General features: G+C 38.7%; 1 protein-coding gene across 6 annotated transcripts in view; it reads left to right on the top strand.

Moving 5' to 3' along the window:
- The window catches only part of CFAP70 (cilia and flagella associated protein 70), a 106,277-nt gene that overhangs the window by 79,617 nt on the left and 11,861 nt on the right, over positions 1–14,799 (top strand). For 4 of the 6 annotated variants that reach the window (XM_011287342.4, XM_019813279.3, XM_003994052.5 and 1 more), the window contains 4 exons: positions 5,697–5,849; positions 6,377–6,538; positions 8,194–8,283; positions 12,481–12,582. In XM_011287342.4, the coding sequence (XP_011285644.2) occupies positions 5,697–5,849; positions 6,377–6,538; positions 8,194–8,283; positions 12,481–12,582 (507 nt within the window). The remainder of the gene's footprint in view (positions 1–5,696; positions 5,850–6,376; positions 6,539–8,193; positions 8,284–12,480; positions 12,583–14,799) is intronic. The other 2 variants (XM_045040137.1, XM_045040138.1) reach the window with 2 other exon arrangements.

Raw genomic sequence — 14,799 nt, 5'->3', positions numbered from 1 at the left:
CCAAATGTGAACCACTCTCATCATTCATGATGAAAATGCAAATTGAGATAGTATCAAATTGGCAAATAATATTACCCACTTTCAGTGAAGTAGCAGTGAAATGTACCTCACTATACATCTGCTCCCTGAAGAATACCAGCAGAGCAAAATCAGGCTCTAAAGGCATATGTAGCCTAATATCACTTTATTATTGGAATCCATATTATGTGAGTGTTGAGGGTTAACAGGAGGCTAATTATACCCTCATTTCTCTCTAGGTTGTAAACAATTGGAAGCAGATACACAGTGCTATGTGGGGAATAAAAATATTAAAGTTATTACTTGTAAAACTGGGCTGCAGGGGCGCCTTGACTCTTGATTTCAGCTCAGGTCATGATCTCACAGTCATGGGATGTATCTCCACGTTGGGCTCCGTGCTGAGCATGGAGCCTGCTTAAGATGCTGTCTCTCCCTCTCCCTCTGCCCCTGCCCCACGTGTGTGAATACAGTTTCTCTCTCTCAAAATAAATAAATAAATCTTTTTAAAAAATGGGCTGGAGAAGCCCTACAAGAGATCCTAAGAGGGATCCTGTGAGACAAAGTACCAAAGACATCGCTACAAGCATAAAACATACAGACATCACAATGACTCTAAACCCTTATCTTTCTATAATAACACTGAATGTGAATGGACTAAATGCGCCAACCAAAAGACATAGGGTATCAGAATGGATAAAAAAACAAGACCCATTTATTTGCTGTCTACAAGAGACTCATTTTAGACCTGAGGACACCTTTAGATTGAGAGTGAGGGGATGGAGAACTATTTATCATGCTACTGGAAGCCAAAAGAAAGCTGGAGTAGCCATACTTATATCAGACAAACTAGACTTTAAATTAGAGGCTGTAACAAGAGATGAAGAAGGGTATTATATAATAATTACAGGGTCTATCCATCAGGAAGAGCTAACAGTTATAAATGTCTATGCGCCGAATACGGGAGCCCCCAAATATATAAAACAATTACTCATAAACGTAAGCAACCTTATTGATAAGAATGTGGTAATTGCAGAAGACTTTAACAACACACTTACAGAAATGGATAGATCATCTAGACACACGGTCAATAAAGAAACAAGGGCCCTGAATGATACATTGGATCAGATGGACTTGACAGATATATTTAGAACTCTGCATCCCAAAGTAACAGAATATACTTTCTTCTCGAGTGCACATGGAACATTATCCAAGATAGATCATATACTGGGTCACAAAACAGCCCTTCATAAGTACACAAGAATTGAAATTATACCATGCATACTTTCAGACCACAATGCTATGAAGCTTGAAATCAACCACAGGAAACAGTCTGGAAAACCTCCAAAAGCATGGAGGTTAAAGAACACCCTACTAAAGAATGAATGGGTCAACCAGGCAATTAGAAAAGAAATTAAAAAATATATGGAAACAAACGAAAATGAAAATGCAACAATCCAAACGCTTTGGGATGCAGCGAAGGCAGTCCTGAGAGGAAAATACATTACAATCCAGGCCTATCTCAAGAAACAAGAAAAATCCCAAATACAAAATCTAACAGCACACCTAAAGGAACTAGAAGCAGAACAGCAAAGGCAGCCTAAACCCAGCAGAAGAAGAGAAATAATAAAGATCAGAGCAGAAATAAACAATATAGAATCTAAAAAAACTGTAGAGCAGATCAACGAAACCAAGAGTTGGTTTTTTGAAAAAATAAACAAAACTGACAAACCTCTAGCCAGGCTTCTCAAAAAGAAAAGGGAGATGACCCAAAGAGATCAAATCATGAATGAAAATGGAATTATTACAACCAATCCCTCAGAGATACAAACAATTCTCAGGGAATACTATGAAAAATTATATGCCAACAAATTGGACAACCTGGAAGAAATGGACAAATTCCTAAACACCCACACTCTTCCAAAACTCAATCAGGAGGAAATAGAAAGCTTGAATAGACCCATAACCAGCGAAGAAATTGAATCGGTTATCAAAAATCTCCCAACAAATAAAGAGTCCAGTACCAGATGGCTTCCCAGGGGAGTTCTACCAGACGTTTAAAGCAGAGATAATACCTATCCTTCTCAAGCTATTCCAAAGAATAAAAAGGGAAGGAAAACTTCCAGACTCATTCTATGAAGCCAGTATTACTTTGATTCCCAAACCACACAGAGACCCAGTAACAAAAGAGAACTACAGGCCAATATCCCTGATGAATATGGATGCAAAAATTCTCAATAAGATACTAGCAAATCGAATTCAACAGCATATAAACAGAATTATTCACCATGATCAAGTGGGATTCATTCCTGGGATGCAGGGCTGGTTCAACATTCGCAAATCAATCAACATGATACATCACATTAATAAAAGAAAAGAGAAGAACCATATGATCCTGTCAATCGATGCAGAAAAGGCCTTTGACAAAATTCAGCATCCTTTCTTAATAAAAACCCTCGAGAAAGTCAGGATAGAAGGAACATACTTAAAGATAATAAATGCCATTTATGAACAGCCCACAGCTAACATCATCCTCAATGGGGAAAAACTGAGAGCTTTTTCCCTGAGATCAGGAACACGACAGGGATGCCCACTCTCACCGCTGTTGTTTAACATAGTGTTGGAAGTTCTAGCATAGCAATCAGACAACAAAAGGAAATCAAAGGCATCAAAATTTGCAAAGATGAAGTCAAGCTTTCACTTTTTGCAGATGACATGATACTATACATGGAAAATCCGATAGACTCCACCAAAAGTCTGCTAGAACGGATACATGATTCAGCAAAGTTGCAGGATACAAAATCAATGTACAGAAATCAGTTGCATTCTTATACACTAATAATGAAGCAACAGAAAGACAAACAAAGAAACTGATACCATTCAAATTGCACCAAGAAGCATAAAATACCTAAGAATAAACCTAACCAAAGATATAAAAGACCTGTATGCTGAAAACTATAGAAAGCTTATGAAGGAAATTGAAGAAGATATAAAGAAATGGAAAGACATTCCCTGCTCATGGATTGGAAGAATAAATATTGTCAAAATGTCAATACTACCCAAAGCTATCTATACATTCAATGCAATCCCAATAAAAATTGCACCAGCATTCTTCTCGAAACTAGAACAAGCAATCCTAAAATTCATATGGAACCACAAAAGGCCCCGGATAGCCAAAGTAATTTTGAAGAAGAAGACCAAAGCAGGAGGCATCACAATCCCAGACTTTAGCCTCTACTACAAAGCTGTCATCATCAAGACAGCATGGTATTGGCACAAAAACAGACACATAGACCAATGGAATAGAATAGAAACCCCAGAACTAGACCCACAAAAGTATGGCCAAGTAATTTTTGACAAAGCAGGAAAGAACATCCAATGGAAAAAAGACAGCCTCTTTAACAAATGGTGCTGGGAGAACTGGACAGCAACATGCAGAAGGTTGAAACTAGACCACTTTCTCACACCATTCACAAAAATAAACTCAAAATGGATAAAGGACTTGAATGTGAGACAGGAAACCATCAAAACCCTAGAGGAGAAAGCAGGAAAAGACCTCTCTGACCTCAGCCGTAGCAATCTCTTACTCGACACATCCCCAAAGGCAAGGGAATTAAAAGCAACAATGAATTACTGGGACCTTATGAAGATAAAAAGCTTCTGCACAGCAAAGGAAACAACCAACAAAACTAAAAGGCAACCAACGGAATGGGAAAAGATATTTGCAAATGACATATCGGACAAAGGGCTAGTATCCAAAATCTATAAAGAGCTCACCAAACTCCACACCCAAAAAACAAATAACCCAGTGAAGAAATGGGCAGAAAACATGAATAGATACTTCTCTAAAGAAGACATCCAGATGGCCAACAGGCACATGAAAAGATGCTCAACGTCGCTCCTTATCAGGGAAATACAAATCAAAACCACACTCAGGTATCACCTCACACCAGTCAGAGTGGCCAAAATGAACAAATCAGGAGACTATAGATGCTGGAGAGGATGTGGAGAAACGGGAACCCTCTTGCACTGTTGGTGGGAATGCAAATTGGTGCAGCCACTCTGGAAAACAGTGTGGAGGTTCCTCAGAAAATTAAAAATAGACCTACCCTATGATCCAGCAATAGCACTGCTAGGAATTTACCCAAGGGATACAGGAGTACTGATGTATAGGGGCACTTGTACCCCATTGTTTATAGCAGCAGTGTCAACAATAGCCAAATTGTGGAAAGAGCCTAAATGTCCATCAACTGATGAATGGATAAAGAAATTGTGGTTTATATACACAATGGAGTACTACAGGGCAATGAGAAAGAACGAAATATGGCCCTTTGTAGCAACGTGGACGGAACTGGAGAGTGTGATGCTAAGTGAAATAAGCCATACAGAGAAAGACAGATACCATATGTTTTCACTCTTATGTGGATCCTGAGAAACTTGACAGAAACCCATGGGGGAGGGGAAGGAAAAAAAAAGAGGTTAGAGTGGGAGAGAGCCAAAGCATGAGAGACTCTTAAAAACTGAGAACAAACTGAGGGTTGATGGGGGGTGGGAGGGAGGAGAGGGTGGGTGATGGGTATTGAGGAGGGCACCTTTTGGGATGAGCACTGGGTGTTGTATGGAAACCATTTTGACAATAAATTTCATATATTGAAAAAAAATGGGCTGGAGATGTGACTGGTCTCAGATTTGACTTACCTGACAGGTAGAATTACTGGAGAATTACCCCCTTCTCCCAGAGAAAAACATTCTGTGAGGTCTTCCTACCACATGGGAAACAAGAAATATATCCATAAAGCAAGGAGTCAGAAAGATCCGGGAGCCAGAAGAGTGGCTCTGATCCTGCAGAGTGCATGTTCCACTTGAGGATGAGCAAGCTCAAGAAAGGGAAAGAATTATGACCTGGCTTGGAGTGGGCCACGTCAAACAAGAACTTTTAACACATTAACCTTTCCTAGTAGAGAAACAGACTTTCTGTCTCTCGGATTAAATAAGTCACTATCACCCCATGGCAAAGAGCCAGAAATGCAGGTAGAGGGAACAGCTACAGAGCCTCCTCCCTCTATTTTCCTAAGAAGGTATAAGTGTTAGTGGAAGTTTCTATATTATAGGCTAAGATGAGAACAGAGGGAGAAGAAAAGAAGGGCTTCCCCTCTGCTGAGCAGGTACATCTGACTTTGTCAAATTTGCAAGCTTCGTATAGTATTAAAGACAAAGAAAAGCCCAAAGTATAAAACTGGCAAACATAAATGAGAGTTTGTCAGAAACAGACATTTACTTTTCCAAGATCCCAAGTCTAGAACTTTAGAAGAGGGGTTTTGCTTTACCATAAGTTTCCTTAGTAATTACAGCTGCCTGAAAATGTTACCTCATGTATAAATGAAGTGATTGATGAAGTGCTTTTGTCTGCAACATAACAAATACAGGCTAAAACTTGTATAGTACAATGACCAGCAAGACCAGAATGTCAATATTTTGTGACTATGTGAGTAGCTGGTAATGGAACCATGATGTGCTGAATCTTTATAATTCACCTCTAATTTTTGAAGTTGATAATCATTTCATTCTATAATATGTTTCTTATTAGTTGTTTTCAGGGACATAATATTCAACTGCAAGAGCTATGGAACTGAACAATGCAGCCATTTACATATTCCTTATAATCTGATTTTTCCTTGTAGTATGTGCACAGAGTGCTTGCACATGAGCTGTTATGCCCTCAGGGAGGCCCCAGCTGTGAGTATTACTTGGTGCTGGCCCAGACACACCTTCTCAAGAAGGACTTTGCCAAGGCAGAGGAATACCTTCAACAAGCAGCCCAGATGGACTACCTGGTAATAGCTTTTGCTAGAATCTCTTGAGTTTAGTTTAGAAGAGGGGCAAGCAGCCTTTCTTAGAGGTGGTGATGCCAAGTCATGGGTAGATTTCTAGTTACCAGAGTTAGAGGTCATCAACTGTCAGTAAACTCATGTATTTCCTTCCATTGTTTTTCTCAAGCAGTTATGAGTTTTGCAAAAGGCAGAGAAAAGGGTAAGGATAGCTCTTTAGCAGATAGTTGATCTATTTCAAGTCTTCTGGACTTCTTCTGTTTTCTCATTGTGAACATTGTCTTTGTTATATTTGAATGTTTTTATTAATATTTACCCCAAAGACAAAATGGTTTTGAAGAATGCAAGAAAGAAATGAGAGGGTAGACCTAGAAAAATATCTCCCAGTGCAACTGAATGGCCCTCTTTCTAATTGAATGCTATTAGGAAAAGGAAAAAAGGACTTAATCTAATTTTAAATGTTAAACAAAGATCATTAATGTATTTATAAATACCACCTCATCCCAGGTACCACTTGTTCTTTACTTTCTCAGAACCCTAATGTCTGGGGCATGAAGGGCCATCTCTATTTTCTAAGTGGAAATCATGCTGAGGCCAAGGCATGCTATGAGCGAACCATTAGTTTTGTAGTGGATGCTTCTGAGATGCACTTCATCTTCCTGCGACTGGGACACATCTATCTGGAAGAGAAAGAGGTGAGGGATACAGGATGGGGAGTAACCATGTAAATAAATCAGGTTATGGTCTGAGACCTGACTACAGTTCAAGCATTAGCATTCATCTGTGTGGACTACACATACTCATATAATAATGATACTTTTACATCCAAAAGTAAAGTGACTTGACCAACATTAGATAAACTAGTAATTAATAGAATCAGTATTCAAACCCAGGCAGTCTAATACTACAGTCTGTGCTTTTAACCACTATGATACTAAAAAGCTGTATCATAAATGTATACATTTATACAATAAACGTTATTGTAGTTACTATTTAAGCAAACTTCCTTTTATTAGCAGTAGTAAAAACATTCTTAGCTTGACTTTGTTAATGGAAAATATCAAAAGACCTTCTCCAAACTTCTTCCTCAGCACAGAGGTTTATAGTTTATTTGGCTGAGGGTAGCTACCCCCATTCCACAGGACACTCTGACCTGACTCTTTAGTAATTACTGTCCATAGTTTAGGAACCACCCCAAGACCTTCTAAAAGAAACTTTCTGTTATGGAAAATTTCAAATACATATAAAATAGAATAGTAGAATGAACCAACATGGGCTAACCATCCCATGTTAACAATTATCAATATTTTGCCAAAGTCCTTTTAATTCTGTTTTTGTTTTGACTTCATTCCATTTCTCCCTCCAGAACACCCAATTTTCTTTCTATATAAAATAAAACAAGAGCAACAAGAAATTACAATGCATTATAATGTAAGTATGATGGCTCACATAGGCTTGAGAGAGAAAAATCACTATCCCATTGCAGTGTACTTCCCTGAAAGAAACTTTCCTTTCTGACATCACTGCAAGCTGCATCTGAATAGAGCTTCTGACTTATGTAGTCAAGGCAAGCAATTTCCCTAGGCAAGCAATTCTTAGGCTATTTGCTGAGGCTTACCTATAGTTGCATCTCTCACATTGGAGATACAAGACAAGAAGTAATCTACTTCTTTTGAAAATTTTTTTTTAGTTTTTCTTAATGTTTCCTGTATCACTCAGTGCTAAAAAGAGATAAGCTAGCAAACCATGAAGAAACATAAAGGAAGCTTAAATAGATATTACTAAGTGAAAGAAGCCAATCTGAGAAGGGTACATATTGTATGATTCCAACTGTATGACATTCTGGAAAAGACAAAACTATGGAGATAGTAAAGAAATCAGTGATTGGGTTGGGGAAGGGAAGTGATGAATAGATGGAGCACAGAGGATTTTTAGGACAGTGAAAATACTCTAATAATGGATACATGTCATTATACATTTGTCCAAACCTATGGAATGTATAACATCAAATGCAAACCTTAAGGTAAACCATGGGCTTTAGGTGATGAAGATGTATTAGCATAGTTTCATCAGTTGTAACAAAGGTACCACTCTGATGGGGCATGTTGATAATGGGAGAGGCTATGCATATGCAGCAGCAGGATGTATATGAGAAATCTCTGTACCTTCCTCTCAATTTTGCTGTGAACCTAAAACTGCTCTAAACAAACAAACAAACAAAAACAATTTAAGGGTTCCTTTAACTTAGATTGGTCTTTGGTACAACTACAGATGCCCCATGGCTAACTTAGCAATACAACATTTGAAACTTCCAGAAGAACAATAGCTTAGGGGTGCTTTCTTTCTACAGTATGAAAAGGCAAAGAAAACCTACCTGCAAGCCTGTAAGAGATCACCTTCGTGCCTTACCTGGCTAGGACTGGGAATCGCCTGTTATCGGGTAAGAGGGTGAAGGCTCAAGACTGTGAATACAGCTGACCTTGATTCCTTGGTCTTCTAAGCACCCTGGACGTTTGTAATGATGGTGGGAAGATTTACTTTTCAAAGGTGTTCAGTAAACTAAACAATCTGTACTATAAGAAAAAAATTCTTTAAAAACTCGCACAAAAACCGGAACCAGGAAGTTATATAATAAAAAATTTCATGTTATTTGGTACAGCAACTCTTAATATTATGGTGTTATCTGTAAGGGGAAAGTGATATGATAAATGAAGAATCTACTCAATTAAATTAAAGAAATTGATTGATTCTTATTAAGCTCTATGGCCCTTCTGTATTCAGGAGGAGATGCTACAGCTTCTGGTAGATTTTTTACTCCACGACCCCCTAAAAACTCTCCAGTCACCCTTTCCTTTTTTTTCTTACAATCTTTGAAAGAGGCATGCATCCTGCTATTCATGTCTAATTTCTTCAATGTATTCTTGATTCTAACCCTCTCATTTTCTCCTAATAACTTACTCTCTTATTTTTTTCTTTTTATTTTATCCTTCCCTTCTCAACTCTTTCCCCATACTTTCCCCCTTCTTATTTAAAAAAGATTTTTTTTCTCAACGTTTATTTTATTTTTGGGACAGAGAGAGACAGAGCATGAATGGGGGAGGGGCAGAGAGAGAGGGAGACACAGAATCGGAAACAGGCTCCAGGCTCTGAGCCATCAGCCCAGAGCCCGACGCGGGGCTCGAACCCACGGACCGCGAGATCGTGACCTGGCTGAAGTCGGACGCTTAACCGACTGCGCCACCCAGGCGCCCCCCCCCCCTTCTTATTTAACCACAGTGATAACAACCAAATGAATTGTCTGTGTTTCCTGTCTCCTCTTCCTTATTGCTGTTTTTTTAAGCATGAAGGTAATATATATTCATTATGGAACATTTAGAAGATACAAAATGTGAAGAAAACATAAAAGCATCCGTAATCCAACCATTCAGTGATAAGCACTGTCAACATTTGAATGCATTTTACTGCAGTCTTTTTTTATACATATATGAAAGTAATTTTAATGTATAAAATTGTAAATAATATATTTACTGCTTTGTAATCTTTTTTTCTACTTAAACAGTATAGCATTGATATCTTCTCACATCACCAAAGAGTCTATAACACGATTTCTGATGACTTCTTGGTGTCCCCTTGTTTGGATGCATAAATGAAGTGACCATGTAATTTGTCTTACTGACTAGAAACTAAAGAAAACACCTTGGATTAAGCCATGCCACTAAGATGTTTAAGTAATCCCTACTCCCTACCAGCGTTTTAGTCATACTATACCTATGTGTGGACATACCGTAGTTTATCTGATCACTCATTATTGGACATGTTAGTTTCTACAATTATACTATTATAAATGAAGCTGAGATAAACGTTCTTGGACATAAATCTCTATGCTTAATTCTGATTATTTCCTTAAGATCCATCCTTAAAGAATGTAGAAGATTTTAAAAGTCTTTAAATTACAGTATCAATGTGCCCCTAGAAAGGGTATGTACTGATTTATACTCTGCCAGAAGGTATGAGAGTACATTTCACTGTTACCTCATTGAAAGTGGGTAATATCATTTGCCAATTTGATAGGTATCTTAATTTGCATTTTCATCATGAATGAGGTTGAAATCATGTGATGTGTGTATTTCTTTACTTGTGAATTATCTGTTCATATCCCAGGTCCCATTTACGTTTCACTTCATTGCAATTAGGCTTACCACTTTACCACTTTACCTTTACCAACTTACTGACCCTTCTGACAGAAGTTCCTGATAACATCCTAATTGCCAGATGCCACAGACACTTAGGTTAAGTCTTTCTGAAGCTTAACTCCATTGAGTGCCTTCTTCCTGAAGCCCTCTCCTCCCTAGGTTTCCATAATACTTCATTTACATCCTTCCAGTTCCATGCCTTCCTGTCTGGTATCTCTTTCTCAGCCTTTTTTTTTTTTTTCCAGCTCCCAGTTTTTTTTAGCCACCATAATTGTTGGGTCCCCCCACCCCCACTCGGAGTTCTATAGTCAGCCCTCTTTTCCTGTCACTATATTTATTCACCCTAAGAAATAACATCTATCCCAGTGGCCTTAACTACCACTTGTGCCCCAATGAATTATAAACCTTTAATGCATAACACTTTTCAAGTTCTGACCTTTAAACAGTGTAAAATACACCTCAAAATGTGCGTAACTGAAATATAACCTATCTCTGAAGGATTCTCATATTCTGAAAGCCTACCCCTTCTCCTGTATTCCATGTCTTCATGAATGGGACTGTAATGAACCCAATCAACCAAGCCAGAAACTTAAAAGCTGTCCTAGGGGCTCCTGGGTGGCTCAGTCGGTTAAGCGGCCGACTTCTGCTCAGGTCATGATCTCACGGTCTGTGGGTTCGAGCCCCGTGTCGGGCTATGTGCTGAAAGCTCAGAGCCTGGAGCCTGTTTTGGATTCTGTGTCTCCCTCTCTCTGACCCTCCCCTGTTCATGCTCTGTCTCTCTCTGTCTCAAAAATAAATAAATAAATAAATGTTAAAAAAGCTGTCCTAGTCTACTTCTCCTATTACTTTTAACTAGGCACCAAATATCCTATTGATTTTATCTCCTAAATGTCTCTTAAGTCTATTGTCTCCTCTCATCCCTATTTTTACAGCTCTAATTCAAGCCTCATCCCTCATCTTCTAGGGTAATCTGTCTTCCTTCAATTCATCTCCCACATTGTTATCAAAGTGTTCTTTAAAATCTGGAAATACTATGTTACTCCTCTACTTAAACCATTCAATGGCTATCCTTATTTCTGAATAAAATTTACATTCCTTTGAATGAATACATATGATCTGGTCTCACCTAACACTTTAGTTTCATCTGCTTACTGTCTTTTCCCTAATCTCTCTCTTCTCTCCAGACACACAAGAATACTTAAGAGTTTCCTGACCACACCACACTCTCTTGTGCCTCCATGCCTTTGCATATGATATTGCTTTCACCTGGAATGCCTTTCTTCACCTTGTACAGCTAACAAACTCCTTTTTGTTCTTCAAGATTCACTTTAGAGCTGCCCTTTAATTTCAGTGCAGAAATATTCCCATTTTCCTATTTCCCTCCACTAGATCATATATATGCTTTTATTACAGAAATGTTTATTCTGTATTGGAACTATTTATGTGTTTGGGTTTTCATTTTGTTTTATTTATTTCTTTACATATCTGTCAGTGAACCCTTTGAGGGTAAAGCTTGTATGTTATCTTTTTATTCACAGTACCTGGTATACTGAATAAATCATTAGCAAGTATAATTGATTGAATAATGTTGGTTGAATAATGAATCAATACACTGATTGAATATTGATTCAATATTTTAGAGACATTTAAGGTGTGGACCAAAGTCTGGGCATTGCTTAAAAGTCATTCTTCATATTGTCTTGGGCCTGGAAACCCATACTTTTCTTTTCTAAAACAGAAAAAAAGAAGAGCTATTTTACTGGGGAGAAGAGTGACTTATTTCTTTCTTAGGTGACCTTTTGGAAGATTTTACAAAGCAAACTTACTTTTAGGAAGCAGCAATGATACCCATGTGTCCAGAGCTCAGGGAGAATTTTAGAGTCTGAATATTGTATTGATTGCTCAAGACTGTGCTGTCAATAACTAATATTAGGGGAAAGGAAGCTGTCTCAGCAATAGTATTTTGGCAGGCTAATGGGACTTTAACCTTAAGAAAGGGGTGCATGATGTAAAGGAAGAAACCACAAATGTATCTGACAGCCTACTGTGTATTGGAAAATCACTGAATGATGCACACACAATAGTGAATACTTCTGGTTTTCCAATCTTGGCACCTGAAGCTCCATGGTTCAGGGAGGCCCTGATGGGACTGCTGTAGAGGAAAGGAGGAAGAGAGGGGTGTAAGTCGAGAGCCTAGCAGGCAGGACTCCAGTTTGCTCTACCTGGATTTTTAATCAGAGCAGTTCTGCTTTTAACAGGTTGGGCTACCACATAAGATTTTGTTTGAAGAAAGAGTTCTGCTAAAAATTAAAAAATTGAAAACTGTTTGTATAGGTCACACACACCAATGTTATTTGAACATAATGTTTTCAACTACACTAACTCTAGCTGGCTTAAGGGAAAACTTCTTTGACTTAACTCATACTTTTCTTTTTTCTGTCAAGCTGGAGGAGCTCACGGAAGCTGAAGATGCTCTCTCTGAAGCCAATGCATTGAACAACCACAATGCTGAAGTATGGGCATATTTGGCTCTGGTCAGCCTAAAAGTGAGTGTTTATTAGCCTTACACAGTGCCCTTTTAGGGCAATGAGGTGAGGAACTAAGTAAAGCAAGAGATAGGTAGGTGGCCATTAATGCATGATAGTTGAGATTTAGTGAGTTTCTGATTTGATTATTATACTTATGAGAAAGGAGAGGCCAAGTCTGAGAAGCTGCTACTTGGAATGTGCTTAAAAATCATATACTCAGGTGTGTTTGTATGGAAACTGAGAGCAAGTCACTTGGGCTTGTTGGTCATAGGTGAGCAGGAGTGGGGTGGGCCAGGACTGATTGTCATCCAGTGTTATGGGTTGGGTGGTCTCTCTGTGTTACTTTTAAGCTGCTCTGCAGTCCCTGGGCAGGGTGTACTAACCAGCCCAGCTCTGTGCATCCCTTTCCTCAAGATGAAGTGATCAGAGTCTGGCCTAGGGTTGGGATTAGGAATGCTGAATGGGGAGCTGTGTGAGGGCAGTGACTGATGGTACAGTGGGATGGCAGATGATAATAGGGGGTGGTGGCCATTCTCCTGCTGCCCTCCTTGATGCCTCTTGGCCTGCCTGAGCTCTCAAGCCTGGGACATTGGTATGCATTCCTTGTATAATCATTCAAACCATGAATCTATAAAAAAAATTCCTCCATATCCTCTCTCATCTCCCCCTTTGTTAGTTGTGTATGACCCAGAAAAGCTATATAAGAATCTACTGATAAAAATAAAGGCTGATGAGGATGCCTGGGTGGCTTAGTTGGTTAAGTGTCCACCTCTTGATTTCTGCTCAGGTCATGATCTCATGGTTTGTGAGACGGAGCCCCATGTTGGACTCTGCACTGACAGCAAAGAGCCTGCTTAGGATTCTCTCTCTCTCTCTCTCTCTCTCTCTCTCTCTCTGCCCCTACCCTGCTCACTCTAAATAAATAAATAAATAAATAAATAAATAAATAAATAAATAAATATTTTAAAAAATAAAGGCTAATGATAAAGGTGCAAACACAAATGCATTACCAAAAAAACATAAATAGATTATTCAACAGAAATCTCTGACACACTAGAGCAATTTTTCCCAGAGAGTCCATTGTCTGGTAACTACAAAGCGTCTTCTTTGCAGTTGTCTCTGATTTTTTTTCTCTGAGATAAGAATTTGGGATAGTCTAGACATTTACCTGATACTAATCAGTAAATATATGTTATTTATATTTAAAAGGTGTTTAGTTATATTTAACGACTTCACTCCTGAGTTTGCTTTTCATCAAAGTAGTTTGCTTTTCAAAAGAATAAATACATTTAGGGGCGCCTGGGTGGCTCAATCAGTTAAGTGGCCGATTTTGGCTCAGGTCATGATCTTGTGGTTCGTGACTTCAAGCCCCACATCGGGCTCTGTGCTGACAGCTCAGAGCCTGGAGCCTGCTTCAGATTCTGTGTCTCCCTCTCTCTCTTCTCCTTCCCTGCTTGCACTCTGTCTCTCTCTCTCTAAAAAATAAACATTAAAAAATTTTTTTAAAAATAAATAAATACATTTTTAAAATGGGAGTGCTCTTGTATCAGAATGTAAACAAGGCCAAAGGTCAGTGAAGGAGACGCTCTACTAGACTTTCTGAAACATGCCTTCCTGTTAAACTTCTGGCTGAAGGTGCTTATCCTTGACATATACGGGAGATTAGGAAGGGCGTATTATGGGAGTTGTGATAGCTACTTTACCTATAGAAAATAACTCTCCTATAATTAAATAATTTGCTCAGCAGTCTAAGATCAAATGGGGAATAATAAGAATGGCGCTTTGTTTTCCAATGGCCAATATGACCTCAAACTGACAGGGAGTATTGTGATTATAAGAGAAATAAACAAAATTAAAATTACTGGTTTTTCTTTTTGGAATAAATGTCTTGAATGTCAATATGGGAGATACCTGAGTTCTTCCCCAACTCTGCCACAACTAACCACGGGAACCTGGGCAAGTCACTTAAAGTTGCTGGACTTCGGGGCACCTGGGTGGCTCAGTCAGTTAAGTGACCAACTTCGGCTCAGGTCATGATCTTGCAGCTCATGAGTTCAAGCCCCATGTCAGGTTCTGTGCTGACAGCTCAGAGCTTGGAGCCTGCTTGGGATTCTGTGTCTCCTTCTCTCTTCCCCTACCCTGCTTGTGCTCTCTCTCTCTCTCTCTCTCAAAAGATAAACATTAAATTTAAATTTAAAAAAAGTAGCTGGACCTCAATTTCTTTATCTTTAAATT

The sequence above is a fragment of the Felis catus genome, chromosome D2 (genome assembly GCF_018350175.1).
Source record: "Felis catus isolate Fca126 chromosome D2, F.catus_Fca126_mat1.0, whole genome shotgun sequence".
NCBI classification, from domain to species: domain Eukaryota; kingdom Metazoa; phylum Chordata; class Mammalia; order Carnivora; family Felidae; genus Felis; species Felis catus.
Note: the sequence above shows the minus strand (reverse complement) of the source record. Positions and strands in the feature narration are given on the sequence as shown.